We start from the raw sequence: 13701 nt of genomic DNA, 5'->3' as shown, positions 1-13701 counted from the left end.
GAAGTCTTCCCATATTTCTATCCTCAACGTACATCGTTAATGTCTTCTTCACGCCTTCTTCACCACAATAGTTCCATCTCTATTAGGAAGAAAGGGATCGTCTGTAACTTAGTGTGATCATTAAGTATGTTTGATGCCTGAAAATATTGTTCCAAGTTCCAAAGGAAGTCCTCAATTTCCCTTAAACTCCTTGAAACTTTGAACGAAGTTGGCTTATGAACATCCATTTGATAAGGTGCCACACCTCGAATTTCCCCTCCATTCCAACCAATCTGACCTTCCATCGCATCGAGCCTACCCATCATTTCCCTTTAGAGAGCGTCGATCATCGCATGGGCTTCTCCTCGGATTGTCTCAAGTACTTCCTATCGGATATCATTAACCTCCCCTAGAATCGTCCCAGCACTTCGTCACGAATGCTACAATTCGAATTGTTAATGATCCCATGACCTCATTCTCCAACTTTTCACATGCCTCATCCAACACCGCCACTCTATCGGTCAGTGTGCTAAATGCTTTGAGAGCTTCTTGGTGCTCGATCATGCCTTCTTCAAGTCGGGTCACCCGCACTACCATGACAGCACCTCTCTCGACGGACTTATCCCTCTTGGATCTCTTGTACTTATGTTGGCCAGTCAGAACTTTAATGACAGTAGCACTTGAATCCATCTTTTATATCTTGAATGTGGAAGCACAAACTTGGCTTTATTACCACTTGTCAGGGCTGAAACTCGACCCGTGTGGAACTAAGCTATATCAACTCAAATTCTAGCTAGTAAGCCTTTTAGACAATGCAAGAGGAACACTTAGAGAGAGAAGGAGATTGGGAATAAGAATTGTATTCTTGTTTGAATACTTGATAATTACAATGTAATACCTTTGGGTATGTTAATATAGGGCATTCATTCAACTAGAATAATCCTTGGGTTGGGCGTACTTAGGCGATTCAGCCTCCCCTTGGGGCTAGGAAGATTAGCACACTATGAGGCCAAGACTTTAATGAGCCTCAACATCCCCTTAAATGGGTCGTAATAATAAGTTGCGATAATATTAATGTTTTATGTTCATTAAAAGGTTGAGATTTATTTTTTATACACGACTAACAATATTTTTTGTTATGCATAATACTTTTACTCAAGATTTCAAAAAACGGGATTAATCCGCGATTAATCGGAAATCGAAAAAAAAAAGTCTCATTTTTTTGCTCATCGGTCAACGGTCAACTGGGTCTGGTCAACGGTCAACCTGGGCCAAACCCGGTTAACTCGGGTCAAACTCGGTCTAATTTTTTATTAACATGTAAAAATTATATTTTAAAGAATATAAATAATTTTCTCCCAATTTCATTTTCTCACTTCTGTTCTTATTACCCTCTCTCTCTTACTCAAGTCGCAGATCATCTCGTCTAGGGAGCCTGAAACAGGCGTCGCCATTGTTGATCTTCCATTCTAAATTGTGTTCTCACTAGTAAATATTTACTTAGATTTGTAAGTTGTATCTCATTAGAGTGGATATACATTACAAAAGAACTTAATGAATTTCCATATTTTTAAGTTGTATCTCATTATGTCTTTATTTAAAAAATGATGCAAAAGCTAAAGAAGCTATTGTTTTACTCTAATGCTTAAGTTTTCACATGAAAGGTTTTTCATTAAAAGGTACGTAGTTATTTACGGTGAAGTGGAAACCTACAGGTGTTGCTTTTGTACTCATTGTGCACTCAAAGTGTTTGATGAAATTACTCAAAGTGGTGTCGAAGCATCATCAGTGGCTTCCAACTCAAGTGTGAGTGGTTCTAATCCTTTTAAACGTGATTCTGACGATGTTGGTTGAAACTACGGAAATATTATAAATCTTAAAGACAATAATAGACTTCAGTGCAAACTTTGCCCAAAATTGGTCACTTGTAGATGAAATACTTCAACTTAGAATGAGCGCAAGATATGCAGTTGATGATGATTTCCAATTGAGAGAACCTTGCGAAGAAGAAGATTTTGTATTGGAACAAGAAGACAATGATGAAAATAATGATGATGAGTATAGATGGGATGAAGATTGATGTGTTTGTGGATGTGTTTTAGACTTTTAGACTTTAATTTATAACTTTATATACTTTTGGACGATAATTTTAGTATCCAATGCGACTCTATATGAATTTGAGTGTGTTTTTAACTTTTTATGAATGGAATTTAGTATTATTCTTCAAAAATAATGTGTTTAGGCTAAAAACGATTAATTCGATTAATTTCGATTAATCACGATTAATCCAATTAATTATTAGTCTGTATGTGTCAATTAATGTCCGATTACCGATTACTGCAACCTTGCTTTTACTCAAATACATCAAACTTAGAATTCTTTGGATATCAATGAATAGAAATTTGAAATGGTGTTGTGGATGGATGTAGTAGAGAATTCCAAGAACATGAATGTGTTTGAAATAGGCTACATGGACCGAAAATAGGTATTAAAAATGGACAATCTAACACACAACTATATTTGGAGTTAAATACCCTTAAGGAAACTGTAAGTGCTTTGCAAATGCTAAATTCTGAGAAGGAGAAAGAAAATGCATTTCAAAAAGAAGAAGTTGATAAATGTAAGGTAGAGTGCATAGAACAACGAGAGAGAATTAAAGTTCTAGAGTTCAATCAAGTTGAACTAGTCCAGGACAAAGTTATTCTTCAAACCCAAGTACAGTCTTTAAATGAAAATTTTGACAGTATCCTAGCATTATGGAACAACTCAGGGCAACGAATGAACCCAAACTTTATAACTCCAGACGACTTATGAAAAAGGTTAGTGGTTCAATTAATTTGGTTAATATGTTTCATATTCAAATGTAATTCATATTCAAATGTAAGGTTATGATATTAACATAAAATACTATTAATATTAGTTATAATCATAAAGATTTATGTATGTTGAATTATTAGTTTGAATAATTAATAGGTAGCTGATAAAAATAATATAGTTATTTAGTAAGATCATGTTTAATCCTTAATATTTTCAACATGTTGATTTGTCAAAAATATGTTTTATGTCCAATATATGAGCTCTTTAATGTTGTCAAGTGATTTAGTTTCATACTTAATGTTGTTTAATTAATAGGTTGGTATTTTATGCAATTTATTTAGTATGTTTTTTAAGTGATTTAGTTTTACGTCTAATATATGAGTTGTATAATGTTGTCAAATGCTATTGGAGAATGCACCATGATGGGTAGGATAGTCTTGGCCTGCCAAAGTTATAAGAAAATTAGAATTGTACATTGTTCAATATATAAACTAAATAGTAAATCTTATTACTCATTTTGTTGAATGTATACAGGTTTACAGAAATGAAGATGGAGTGAAAAAAAGTACATATCAATGGATGGAGTGAAACATAATTTGGAGCTATTTGGAAATGTCATTGTGTAAAATTTAGCATGTTTTTCATATTTTTTACATTAATATTTGATCAATTTTATTTGCAAATATATTTTACAAATTGTAATGAATTTTATTAATTTACTAAGAATTGATCATATAATTAATATTTGGTTTGGTTATTATTTAAATGAGAAATGATACAGAGCGGTAAATTTGGGCGGAAAAAACGTAGAGAATGACATGGCATGGTTACGTGTCAATTTTAATTAAATTATGTCTTTATTCTTCCGTTACTTTTTTCTCTCTCCTAAACCCGGTTATCTCTTCCCGTTTCTTTCTTTCTCCCCTGTTCACAAAAAGAGTGATAGCTCAAATCCACAGACTCACTAAAAATCATTTTTTATTCATTCTTCGTCCGAAATCATTTTCGATTCATTCTTCGTTCGATTCGTTCGTTCTCGCACCTCGTCGTTTATCCCTTATTTCTGACATCCTCTTTCGACCTAACAGAAATATTCATCCACCGATTCTGCCGCTTCAATGTCTTCCGGCGCCGACCAATCAGAAAGGTTACTTTTATTTGGTAGATCTATTATTTCTATATAGATTCTTTGTTTTTTCGTTCGTTTTATGTATATTTGAAAGGTGTGTCGAATGTATTGATAATCTGAAATGATTCATTGTAAGGATTTAGCTGCTTTTGTGTGGATTTTTATATAAATCATTTTTTTTCTTTGTTTTGTATAGATTTAAAAGGTGTATCAAATGTATTGATAATCTGAAGTGATTCGCTGTAAGGATTTAGCCGCTACCATTAGAGGACATTAGTGTTGATATGTTTGAGAAGATGATGCTCCTTCAATTTTTATATATTAATTGAAAACTATTGTTAAACTTCATCTTAAACTTTTGATATTAGATGAGATTGTTATTAAATTGAGAAATAAAAGTAGACCTACAAGATTTGAATAATAGAGAAGGAGTCAGCATTAAGTAGTTTTATCGGTCGGTCAATCTGAAGGATTCAATGTAGCTTCGACCATCCGAACAATATCAAGTGTTAAAACTCAAGAGAGATAAAGTAAAAATAGAGATGAAAAGTATATAATGTAAATGATAATGCTATAATATACGAAAATTTAATTTGAGTATTATAAATAGAATTCCAAACTAAATAATGCAAATCGAATTGCAAACGTATTTGTAATTGATTATGTAAATTATAAATATATATATATATATATATATATTGCGAAGAGTTTTGCATTTCGAAATTTAATAAGTTATTGCAAAGAGTATTGTATTACGTAATTTTATAAGTTAATGCAGTTTTTGTTGAATATACGTTTCATATATATAGTGTAGGTATTACAATTTTTGTTGTATATACATTTCATATAGATAATATAGATATTACATGTTGAATATATTTTTTATAAAAAGATGTAAAGTTTATTGTTTCGTTTTTATATATTCGTTATATTGAATATATGAAAGATATTAAAGTTTATAATTCTATAAGTTATTGCAGTTTATGTTGAATATATTTTTGTTATTTAATACATTCATCATATTAGAATATGTATTATAAAATAACAGATTTATAAATATAACATATATTGCAAAATATATATATATATTAACCATTGTTATTTACAATTTTAAAAAAAATAAATTTTCTACATTACATTCGAATTTTGTGAAAATGATGTTGAAACAATTATTGTAAACACAAATACAAATTTGCAATTGAATATTTGCAATGTTTAGGGGTTCTTAAAAAATTTAGTTGCGAAGTTATGAACTAATGCTAGGAAAATTGTTAAAAGTCAGGTTTTAATGCAAAGAAGGTTGTTGGGCACTTGTTGCAAATCGACATTTTTTATAGTGGGTGGACATTCTTTTACAGATATTACTCTCAAGCCTAGATAGGAATATTATTATTATTATTATTGTGTAAATGAAAAAAAAATTATCCCAAATATAAATTTGATATATTTTATAGGATAGTTATTAAAGATTTGACCGTCTTGAAAGAAACTTCATAAAAAACAAATATTTCATGTGGAATGATTAACAAATTTTCTAAGACTTATCTTTGGAGTGGTGACCTTGCCTATTACCTGCAGTACAAATGGATTAACTTCACTTTCTAACTAATGGTTATCAATTAATGATGGAAAAAAACATAAAGAAATGAATGAAAAGGAGATATTTTGGCCTTTCAGAATTGGGATCATTCCACTCTGTTCTTGGGAAATATTCTAGGGTTGTCGCATGTGGATTTTATTTCTTTGTAACCACTCCTTTCAAGCATAGATTCGTGGTAAATTAAAAAACCAATATTAACAATGCATGCATTTGCACCATGATTTCTGTGCAATGATTCTTTCTCTCTCTCTATGGTCCTAGAGAGGTCTTAGCTATAGCTATAGACTAGACAAGCACAATTAGGACAATGCAGCTGGGTTACATAAAACAAAGTGTGTGGCAAATTTGTCTACACTTTATTCTATTTCCAGTTGAACCTGATTGGTTATAAATAGAGCCCCCCAATTGTGTTTTTTCATTGCAATAACAACTCATTTCTTAGGTGTTCCTATAGCTCACATATAGGACATCATACTTAGCTTTCAAAGGATGAGTTATTCGAATTCTTCAACTGGTTCTGGTTTGTTATCATTATCTTTTTATATGCTAAATTATCTTTGTGTCTTTCAAACATGAATTTTTGTCAAGTTAAAAAGTTTATATAATTTGTAATATTTGACCAATGTTTTCGTTGATGAGTCGATCATTGCACAATCACTGGTTGTTTATGTTTTTTTGTCGGTCATAGATTGTCTTGAAATGTTTTTATCGTCTCAGGTAGTCGAGTAGCTAAGAGGACTCTAGAATTCGGGAGGACTTATGTAGTGAAGCCAAAGGCTAAGCACCAAGCTACAATTGTTTGGTTACATGGCATTGGTGATACTGGCTCAAGGTTAGTCCGTCAATTATTTTATTTGGATAGTTTATTTTAATTTTGAAAAATTAATAATGCTAGTGCGATATTAGATGTAGGTGTGGTCATTTTGAAAACTGGGTTCATTTTTTATTTTTTTTTATAATATTATTGTTAAAAAAATTTATGAGAAAGGATTGGGAATGAAATTTGGGAGATGAAGTGACGTGACAGCCGCAATCTGATTTGCCGAACAAATAACATTTTTTTTTCTTCTCTCCTCCCTTAACAATTTTTTTTCTTTCTTCTCTCCTCCCCTTATCGCTCTTCATTTTTTATTTCATGAGAAAATTGGAGCACATGTTGGAACTAGAGTCTGGGCTTTTATGCATGCATGCATTGTTAGTACATGTTCTACTATCACAATAGTGTGAAATATTTGTACTTTTCTCTTTATTATTAATTTTTTAGTTAACATTGTAAGAACGTTTTAGGTTAAATGTGTGTCTTTGTGGTGCCAGCTTCTTGTTCATTTAGAGGATAAATTTTAAAAAAAAATTATTTATATATATATATATATAAAAGAACCATTTATAAAATACAAAATTAATCCAAAAATAAAGAAAAAAGTATTAGCTGTATATATACAAAATATAGTATCATGGAGTGTTTAATATATGAATCTTCTTGGAAAGTAAATAAGGGAACTAATCTAATAAGGAAAAGGTTGCTACTAGTGAATAATATTATAATTAGGCATTAACAGTATTATAATCATATCTTAAATTACATTAGGAGTACTCATTATATTGTTGTTTTGCAATGGTTTAGTATAAGCTATAACATCTCTATCATTTTTTTATGAAAATAAGTTGTTTTTTATAATATTTACAGGCCTTTAAAATATATAGTATAAAATAAGTTAGGATTATTATATTTTAAAAGTTAGCAAGGCTTTCAAAGTCTATTTAAATAAAAAATAAATTGTTAATTATTGAATGTACTAACCAAGGTAAAAAACAAAATAAATAAATATTAAACCAAGAAAATAAAATTTGTAACTAAATCCAAATAACTAATCAAACAAACAATATCAATGTGAAGTTTATATATATACTTCCCTATCATGTTGAGATTTCACTTTCTTTTCGAGTTTCTTTCTCATATTTCTCCGTGTCTTCAAAATCGTCGTCATCCTCCTAACTTAATGTTGATCCTAGTGGTTCGGAGGATATCCGTTTCATTCACTTCCATATTATCGTCACTTATCATGACTATGAAACTTGTTATTGTCAATTTCTTCTCTAGGAGAATACTAAGGATCTATTCATCTTCTTTTCTACTTTTCTTCTTGGGCTCGAGTAAGAAAGACACGGTCATATGCACGCAAGTCTGGTCCGCGTTAGAGGAGTCGTAAATAGACCATCATTGTATGAATGTCAACACCAATGTACTTTTGAAACTTGTTATCTTTGTTCCGATTCTTGACTTGTGAAGGTTAATGTCATGAATAATGTTTTGTTGTTTTAAAAAATGAGATTTAGTTTTTAAATTTAAAAATTAAATGAACATAAGAAAAACAGATAAATTAAGTATTCCTAATAATGCATCTAATTCTACATTTTCAAACATTCCATGTGAATAGTTTATAATCTCAAATAGCAATATTTATTTCCCCATGAATCTTCTTGCAGCTGTTCCCAAATGTTGGAAACTCTTCCTCTTCCAAATGTAAGAATCTATTTAACCTTATAAATTCATATTGCTAGTTTTTTAGTGTGTAATGATTTTTTTTTCAATATCATTTTGGGAAACAGATTAAGTGGATATGTCCAACTGCCCCTACACGTCCCGTGGCTATGTTTTGCGGGTTCCCATGCAATGCATGTATGATCTTAAGCCTGATTCCCTGTTTATGTCATCTAATTAAACTTTATTTCATAATTTGTATAATTTTTGTTACAATGGATAGAAGATTGATTCATTCATCTTTAACTGATCCTTCGGCTTTACCAGGGTTTGATGTAAGTGAATTCGACGACCCAGATGACCTCGAAGGTTTGGATGGCTCAGCAGCACACATTGCAAACCTATTGTCAGCAGAACCAGCTGATGGCGAGTTTTGATTCTTTTATTTTTTTAGTCATTTCACACCATGTCATATTAATATTGTTGCTTCTTAACTTTGTCATCTCGGGTTTTTGATAGTTAAACTTGGAATTGGAGGGTTTAACATGGGGGCAGCAACTGCTCTCTATTCAGCAAGTTGCTATTCACATGGAAGATTTGGAAATGGGTCTCCATATCCAATCAATTTGAAAGCTATTGTTGGCCTAAGTGGCTGGTTTCCTTCTTCAGGGTATATATATTGGCTTGGAGAAATTTTATATTATTATGTCATCTTGACAATTATCTATTATTTTCTTTTGAATAGTGAGATTATTTTCATTTATCTACACTTACTTGAAAGTCACATTTACCATATAAAAATCATTTTTCATAACATTAATAAAAAAACCCATCAAAAAGAAGGCAAAAGGACCTAAAACAATTAAAGACAACAACTTTCTTATCAACATCAATTATGTGTTTCTTCCATCATAGTTTTTGTTTTCTTTGGTCCAACTTTATCGTATTAACCAAAAAAGTTTGACTAGAAACAGATCTATGTGCTTATGACATAAAAAAGTTCGAAGAATTTCTTGGGTCACTTATTTCATTTAAGTCAGTTAACTTAGATTAGACCAAAGCAACTCAAATGTAAATATATATATTAGTCTAAAAAATAGCTCTTTGATCAAAGCTCATACCATAATCAAAACCCTTAAATTTGCTTATGACATATATGAAAATAGTGGGAAAATAAATTCAATTTTCAACTGTATTTATTGAACAATAGAAGTTCTGTTTTCTTTCTTTTTGTCCTGTTTTCTACACAATCTTATAAAAAGAATATTCTTGTCTACTAATAGATTACAATTTTCTTTGAAAAACATTGTTTTTAACAATTACCATTTGGCATGTCTTGCTCAATAGTATTGATATACAATATTTATACATACAGGATCTTGAGGAACAAGATACATGCATCCAATGAAGCAGCGAGACGTGCTGCGGCTTTGCCAATCCTACTTTGCCATGGAAAATGCAAGTATCTTCGACACTTTGACTAAAATATTTTCATTTTTTCCTTAAAAGGTGAGTGAGTTTATAACGAGATTGTTTTTGTAGGTGATGATGTAGTCCCGTCTAAATATGGAAACAAGTCGGCTCAAACCTTGAGCCAGGCTGGATTTCCATGTGTTACACTGAAAATCTACGATGGGTAACACCCTATTTTGCATTTGATAGCTTCTTAAATACAAACTTATGGGTTGTTGAATGTTGAGGTCTCCTCTTGCACAGGCTTGGTCACTACATAGTCCCTAAAGAGATGGAGGATGTCTGCAATTGGCTCAAGGCAATAATGGGGTTCTGATTATTTATTGTTGGCTAGTATGATTAAGAATGGAAAGAAATAAAGGACATTTATAAGTTCAAAATGTTTTAGATCATGTACCACCACCCTTCAGCTAATTTCTTACCATCAATAAAGTTGTTTATTTACTTTCCTAAATTAAAAGTGTATTGGACTTTGATATTTGTAATAATCTAAATACATAATAAATAATAAAAAGCTAAGAGTTCTGATTTTATTTTTTTGTAGAACAAAGTTTATTTTTCATAAGAGACTAGTACAATACTCCAATATCATGTCCCTACAATTTATCAAGATGTTTTCTCTTTGTGAGAATAAATTGTTTTTGAAAAAAACAATAAAATCGTTAATTAATTTGTAATTTTGTATAGATCACAAATTTTTTGGCAAATTTTTTACAAATTCAGTTGAAAATAAGTTATGACATGAATAAATATTAGTCAATTAATAAATCATAACCACCATAAAAAAACAATCAAGAATAACACAAACATCACGATGAACTCATAACATATGTTACATAGATGCATCAATTTAAGTACTTCTGCGCACATGAAAACAAAGGAGGAAGGAAGTGGCTGAACAAAATAAATATTGTTCAAATAGTATTTATATATCATCAACTAGACGTCAACCATTGACCGTCACAATTTTAATATGTCTGTTATGAAATCGTATGGAACACAATCTTTTAAAGTAGAGATTAACTGGATTCTACATCTAATCTAATAGATCGTAAACCCTTTGATCGTGACAATTTTGATATGCCTGTTATGAAATCGTAAAGAACACTGTCTTTTAAAATTTAGATTAACTGGATTCTCCATCTAATCTAATCTAATATAGTGGTAAGTTCGCAAATTAATATTATAAAAGAGCTTAAAAAAATAGTTAATTTTTTTTATCATATTTATCCTTGAAGATGTGTTCCTTTCTTGACTATACTATTAAAATAGATTAATTATAATGAAATGTCATAATTAAATTGTACAAAAAAAAAAAAAAAAAAAAAATATATGTTGTCAAATATCAATTATATTGAATTGATATTTTCTGAAATATACAACATCGAATTGATAACCAAAAATATATACCATTTTTATAATTTGACATTTTTGTTTCTCATTTTGTAAGGTTTAAAATCCATAATTATTCAATAAAATGTTAATTTATAGCTCTCAAATATATTTGTAATGAAATATTTAGTTTATGAAATTGTCTTTTGATTTAGGTAATTTAGTTAAATGGAAAAAGTATTATTTGAAATTATTTATGATCATTTTTTATTTATTAAAAATGTATTAATTTTTTTTAAAATGATAAAAAATGGATAATATATTAACCAGAGAAGGTCATGTATGATTACTTTATTGAATTAAAAATTTAATAGAAATAATAGATTTTCAATTCACTCAAAATTATTCTCCTAAATTTTCTTATTAATATTTTTTCGTTCCCTATTATTTCTCTAATATTTTTTTTGGTTAGTTTACAAGAATATAAAAAAAAATGATTAAAAAAGAAAATTTGAGGAAGGGAATGATGTGCGCAATTTGATTAGCAAAAAAATCAAAATTTCTCTCTTTTCTCTTTCCTCACCTTTTATCATTTTTCCAACCATAGTGACACGTCATTTCTTCCCTCAAATTATTTAATAATATTTATAATAATAGTCTATTAATTTGTTTTTTTTTTATCTAATATCCAATTCCTAAATATAAAATTTCCCACAATTATTTGTATTAGAAATATACAAATGCCTCATAATTAACTAGTGGCTAAAAGATGCACATGTGTACTACTATCTCTCAAAGACAATAGAATGCTCTTTAAGTGAACAAAAATGGAGATATTTACTTGGAGAAGACTGGTATCATGTATACAATGGCGCTCGTCGTCCCTTTCATTGGATGCTCCCGGACAACAGTTATACTACCAGCGCATGGAAGGCGTCATCGTTTGAATGCCTCTAGCATAGTCACCGTTTCTCTTGTGCAGCCTAGTGGAAGCGAACAGTCGGTAGATTGGCGGGAAGCAACGTCAAGCTTCTTTGACCGGGACACTCGACCAATCATGCTTTTCGACGGTATATCGCCTTACAAACCTTGGATTTATTCATTTTTTATTCTGTGATACCTTGCTTTTTCATCGAAAATTTGTTTTGGAAACCATACGCATAAATCGGATTGTTTCTTAGGGTAACCCAAGTTGAAAATCTGAATCTTGAATTATAAACAACTTTAGGTTTATGAAATTGTTGGATTCCTGCCTGAAGGACTTCTGAACAAGTATTATCAGATCACTTATCCATCTGTTTGTTGTTAGGAGATTAAACCTTCCTGTTTATTTTAAGGGGAATTTAATACATAATATCAAAAGAATGGTCTGTTATTTACCAAAAAAAGTAAACATTTTCATGGCATGATTAGCAATTACCTGGTTTCATGGGAATTTTTGCAGGCGTTTGCAACTTGTGTAATGGAGGTGTGAAGTTTGTTCGTGACCATGATAGGAATAGGTTGGTATGTTCTGCATATTCGGATAATTCATTTGCAAAAGGGCTTGATTCTTATGTATTGATATGTGATAAGTAATTCTTTAGTGAGAAGCTAGAGAAAAGTACTTAAAAAACTCCAATTCTTTCTTTTTCTGATCTTTTAGGATAATAAGATTCGAAGCTCTCCAAAGTGACGCAGGGAAGAAGCTTCTTAGGAGGAGTGGACGAGCTTCTGATGATATTTCTAGTGTTGTACTTGTTGAGAAAGAACGGTGAGTTTCACAGAGATAGTGATTTCTAAAATATAATTAATTATTTGAGTATAATTGTAACTCAGGATCAGTCAACTGTTTTATTGGAGTAGTTGGTTTATGTTTCATGAATTGATTCCAAGCTTTCTGTATTTTCTGATCATAAAAATGGAGAATATATATGTATTTCCTTGGTTCATTTTGATTTTGTTGACCTGCAGTTCATATATTAAATCAGAAGCTGTATTGAAGATAATGGAGTACATAAACATACCCTTTCCTCAACTAGCCTTCTTTCTGCAATTTGTGCCTATGTAAGATATATGTCTTTCCATATTGAATGTTTTCCTCAATCGATGTCTCCAATCCTTACTTGATCTCTAACTATGATTTCTGCTATTCTCAATCCTAGCAGCTTCTTGCGCGATTTTGTATATGACAATGTTGCAAACAACCGATATGCCTTCTTTGGTCGCACTGAATCATGTGACATATAATATAGCAGGTTTGTGTTATTTTGGCTTATATTTACATGATGTTTTGCAATTGTCAACACCGCACACAAACACAAAAAACATGGATGGTATACAAGTTACGGAATCTAATGATTTCCTGCAAACATCCCTTCATATTGTTCCTTTTAAAGCCTTATAGTGTATGTTATCCTTTTTTATTTGCTGAAAAATATTTATAGTGTGCTATCTCCAACAGAAGCATGCACCATTTCTTATGTGCGGAGATTTTGTATTTCTTTTGAGACCAGGGATTTTTTCCATGGAGGACAACATTTTTAACAGACTAAAAAATATAAGTAAGATCAAAATAACTAGTTATCAGTCTCTTCTCCAAACTTTTAGAGAACTCACTTCCTCAGACACTCATCATGCACTATCAGTTCCCACCCTTGCCAAAACATTCATCTCTCCTGTTTCTCCCTAGTCATTCCTTTTCCCTTGCCTTTCCTCTCTCCTACTTACAATCGACACCACCATAACCGATCCATCTTCTGATTTCAACATTTGCCCTAGCTATTTCGTCAACCAAACCCTAGCCTATCGCCGACATGACGTAGCTTAGATGCAACTTAGCCCAAGGAAAAGGCCTAGCGAGCTTTCAATGAGATGCACAAATATCATTTGCTGATCGACAATGAGACA

The 13701-nt window shown here is 30.9% G+C and overlaps 2 protein-coding genes across 3 annotated transcripts; both read left to right on the top strand.

Moving 5' to 3' along the window:
* The first annotated feature begins 6014 nt into the window (after nt 1-6014).
* On the top strand, nt 6015-9796 carry LOC124935112 (acyl-protein thioesterase 2-like). The gene is made up of 9 exons (XM_047475570.1): nt 6015-6045; nt 6243-6357; nt 8013-8049; nt 8136-8205; nt 8335-8433; nt 8527-8677; nt 9383-9465; nt 9550-9643; nt 9724-9796. The coding sequence occupies exons 1-9, from the start codon at nt 6015-6017 to the stop codon at nt 9794-9796; spliced, it is 753 nt and encodes a 250-aa protein (XP_047331526.1).
* Nucleotides 9797-11641: 1845 nt separating this feature from the next.
* Nucleotides 11642-13165, top strand: LOC124933456 (DCC family protein At1g52590, chloroplastic). 2 transcript variants are annotated; one of them, XM_047473857.1, is made up of 5 exons: nt 11642-11882; nt 12257-12314; nt 12458-12565; nt 12766-12858; nt 12957-13165. In XM_047473857.1, exons 1-5 carry the CDS (start codon nt 11672-11674, stop codon nt 13039-13041), a joined length of 555 nt encoding a protein of 184 aa, XP_047329813.1. In that variant the 5' UTR covers nt 11642-11671; the 3' UTR covers nt 13042-13165. The 2 variants fall into 2 exon arrangements, with proteins under 2 accessions (XP_047329813.1, XP_047329814.1); XM_047473858.1 differs by having other exon boundaries at nt 11643-11882; nt 12960-13165.
* The last annotated feature ends 536 nt before the right edge of the window (nt 13166-13701 follow it).

This window comes from Impatiens glandulifera, chromosome 4, assembly GCF_907164915.1.
Source record: "Impatiens glandulifera chromosome 4, dImpGla2.1, whole genome shotgun sequence".
Taxonomy (NCBI): domain Eukaryota; kingdom Viridiplantae; phylum Streptophyta; class Magnoliopsida; order Ericales; family Balsaminaceae; genus Impatiens; species Impatiens glandulifera.
The sequence above is the reverse complement of the archived record's forward strand: the minus strand, read 5'-3'. Positions and strand labels throughout refer to the sequence as shown.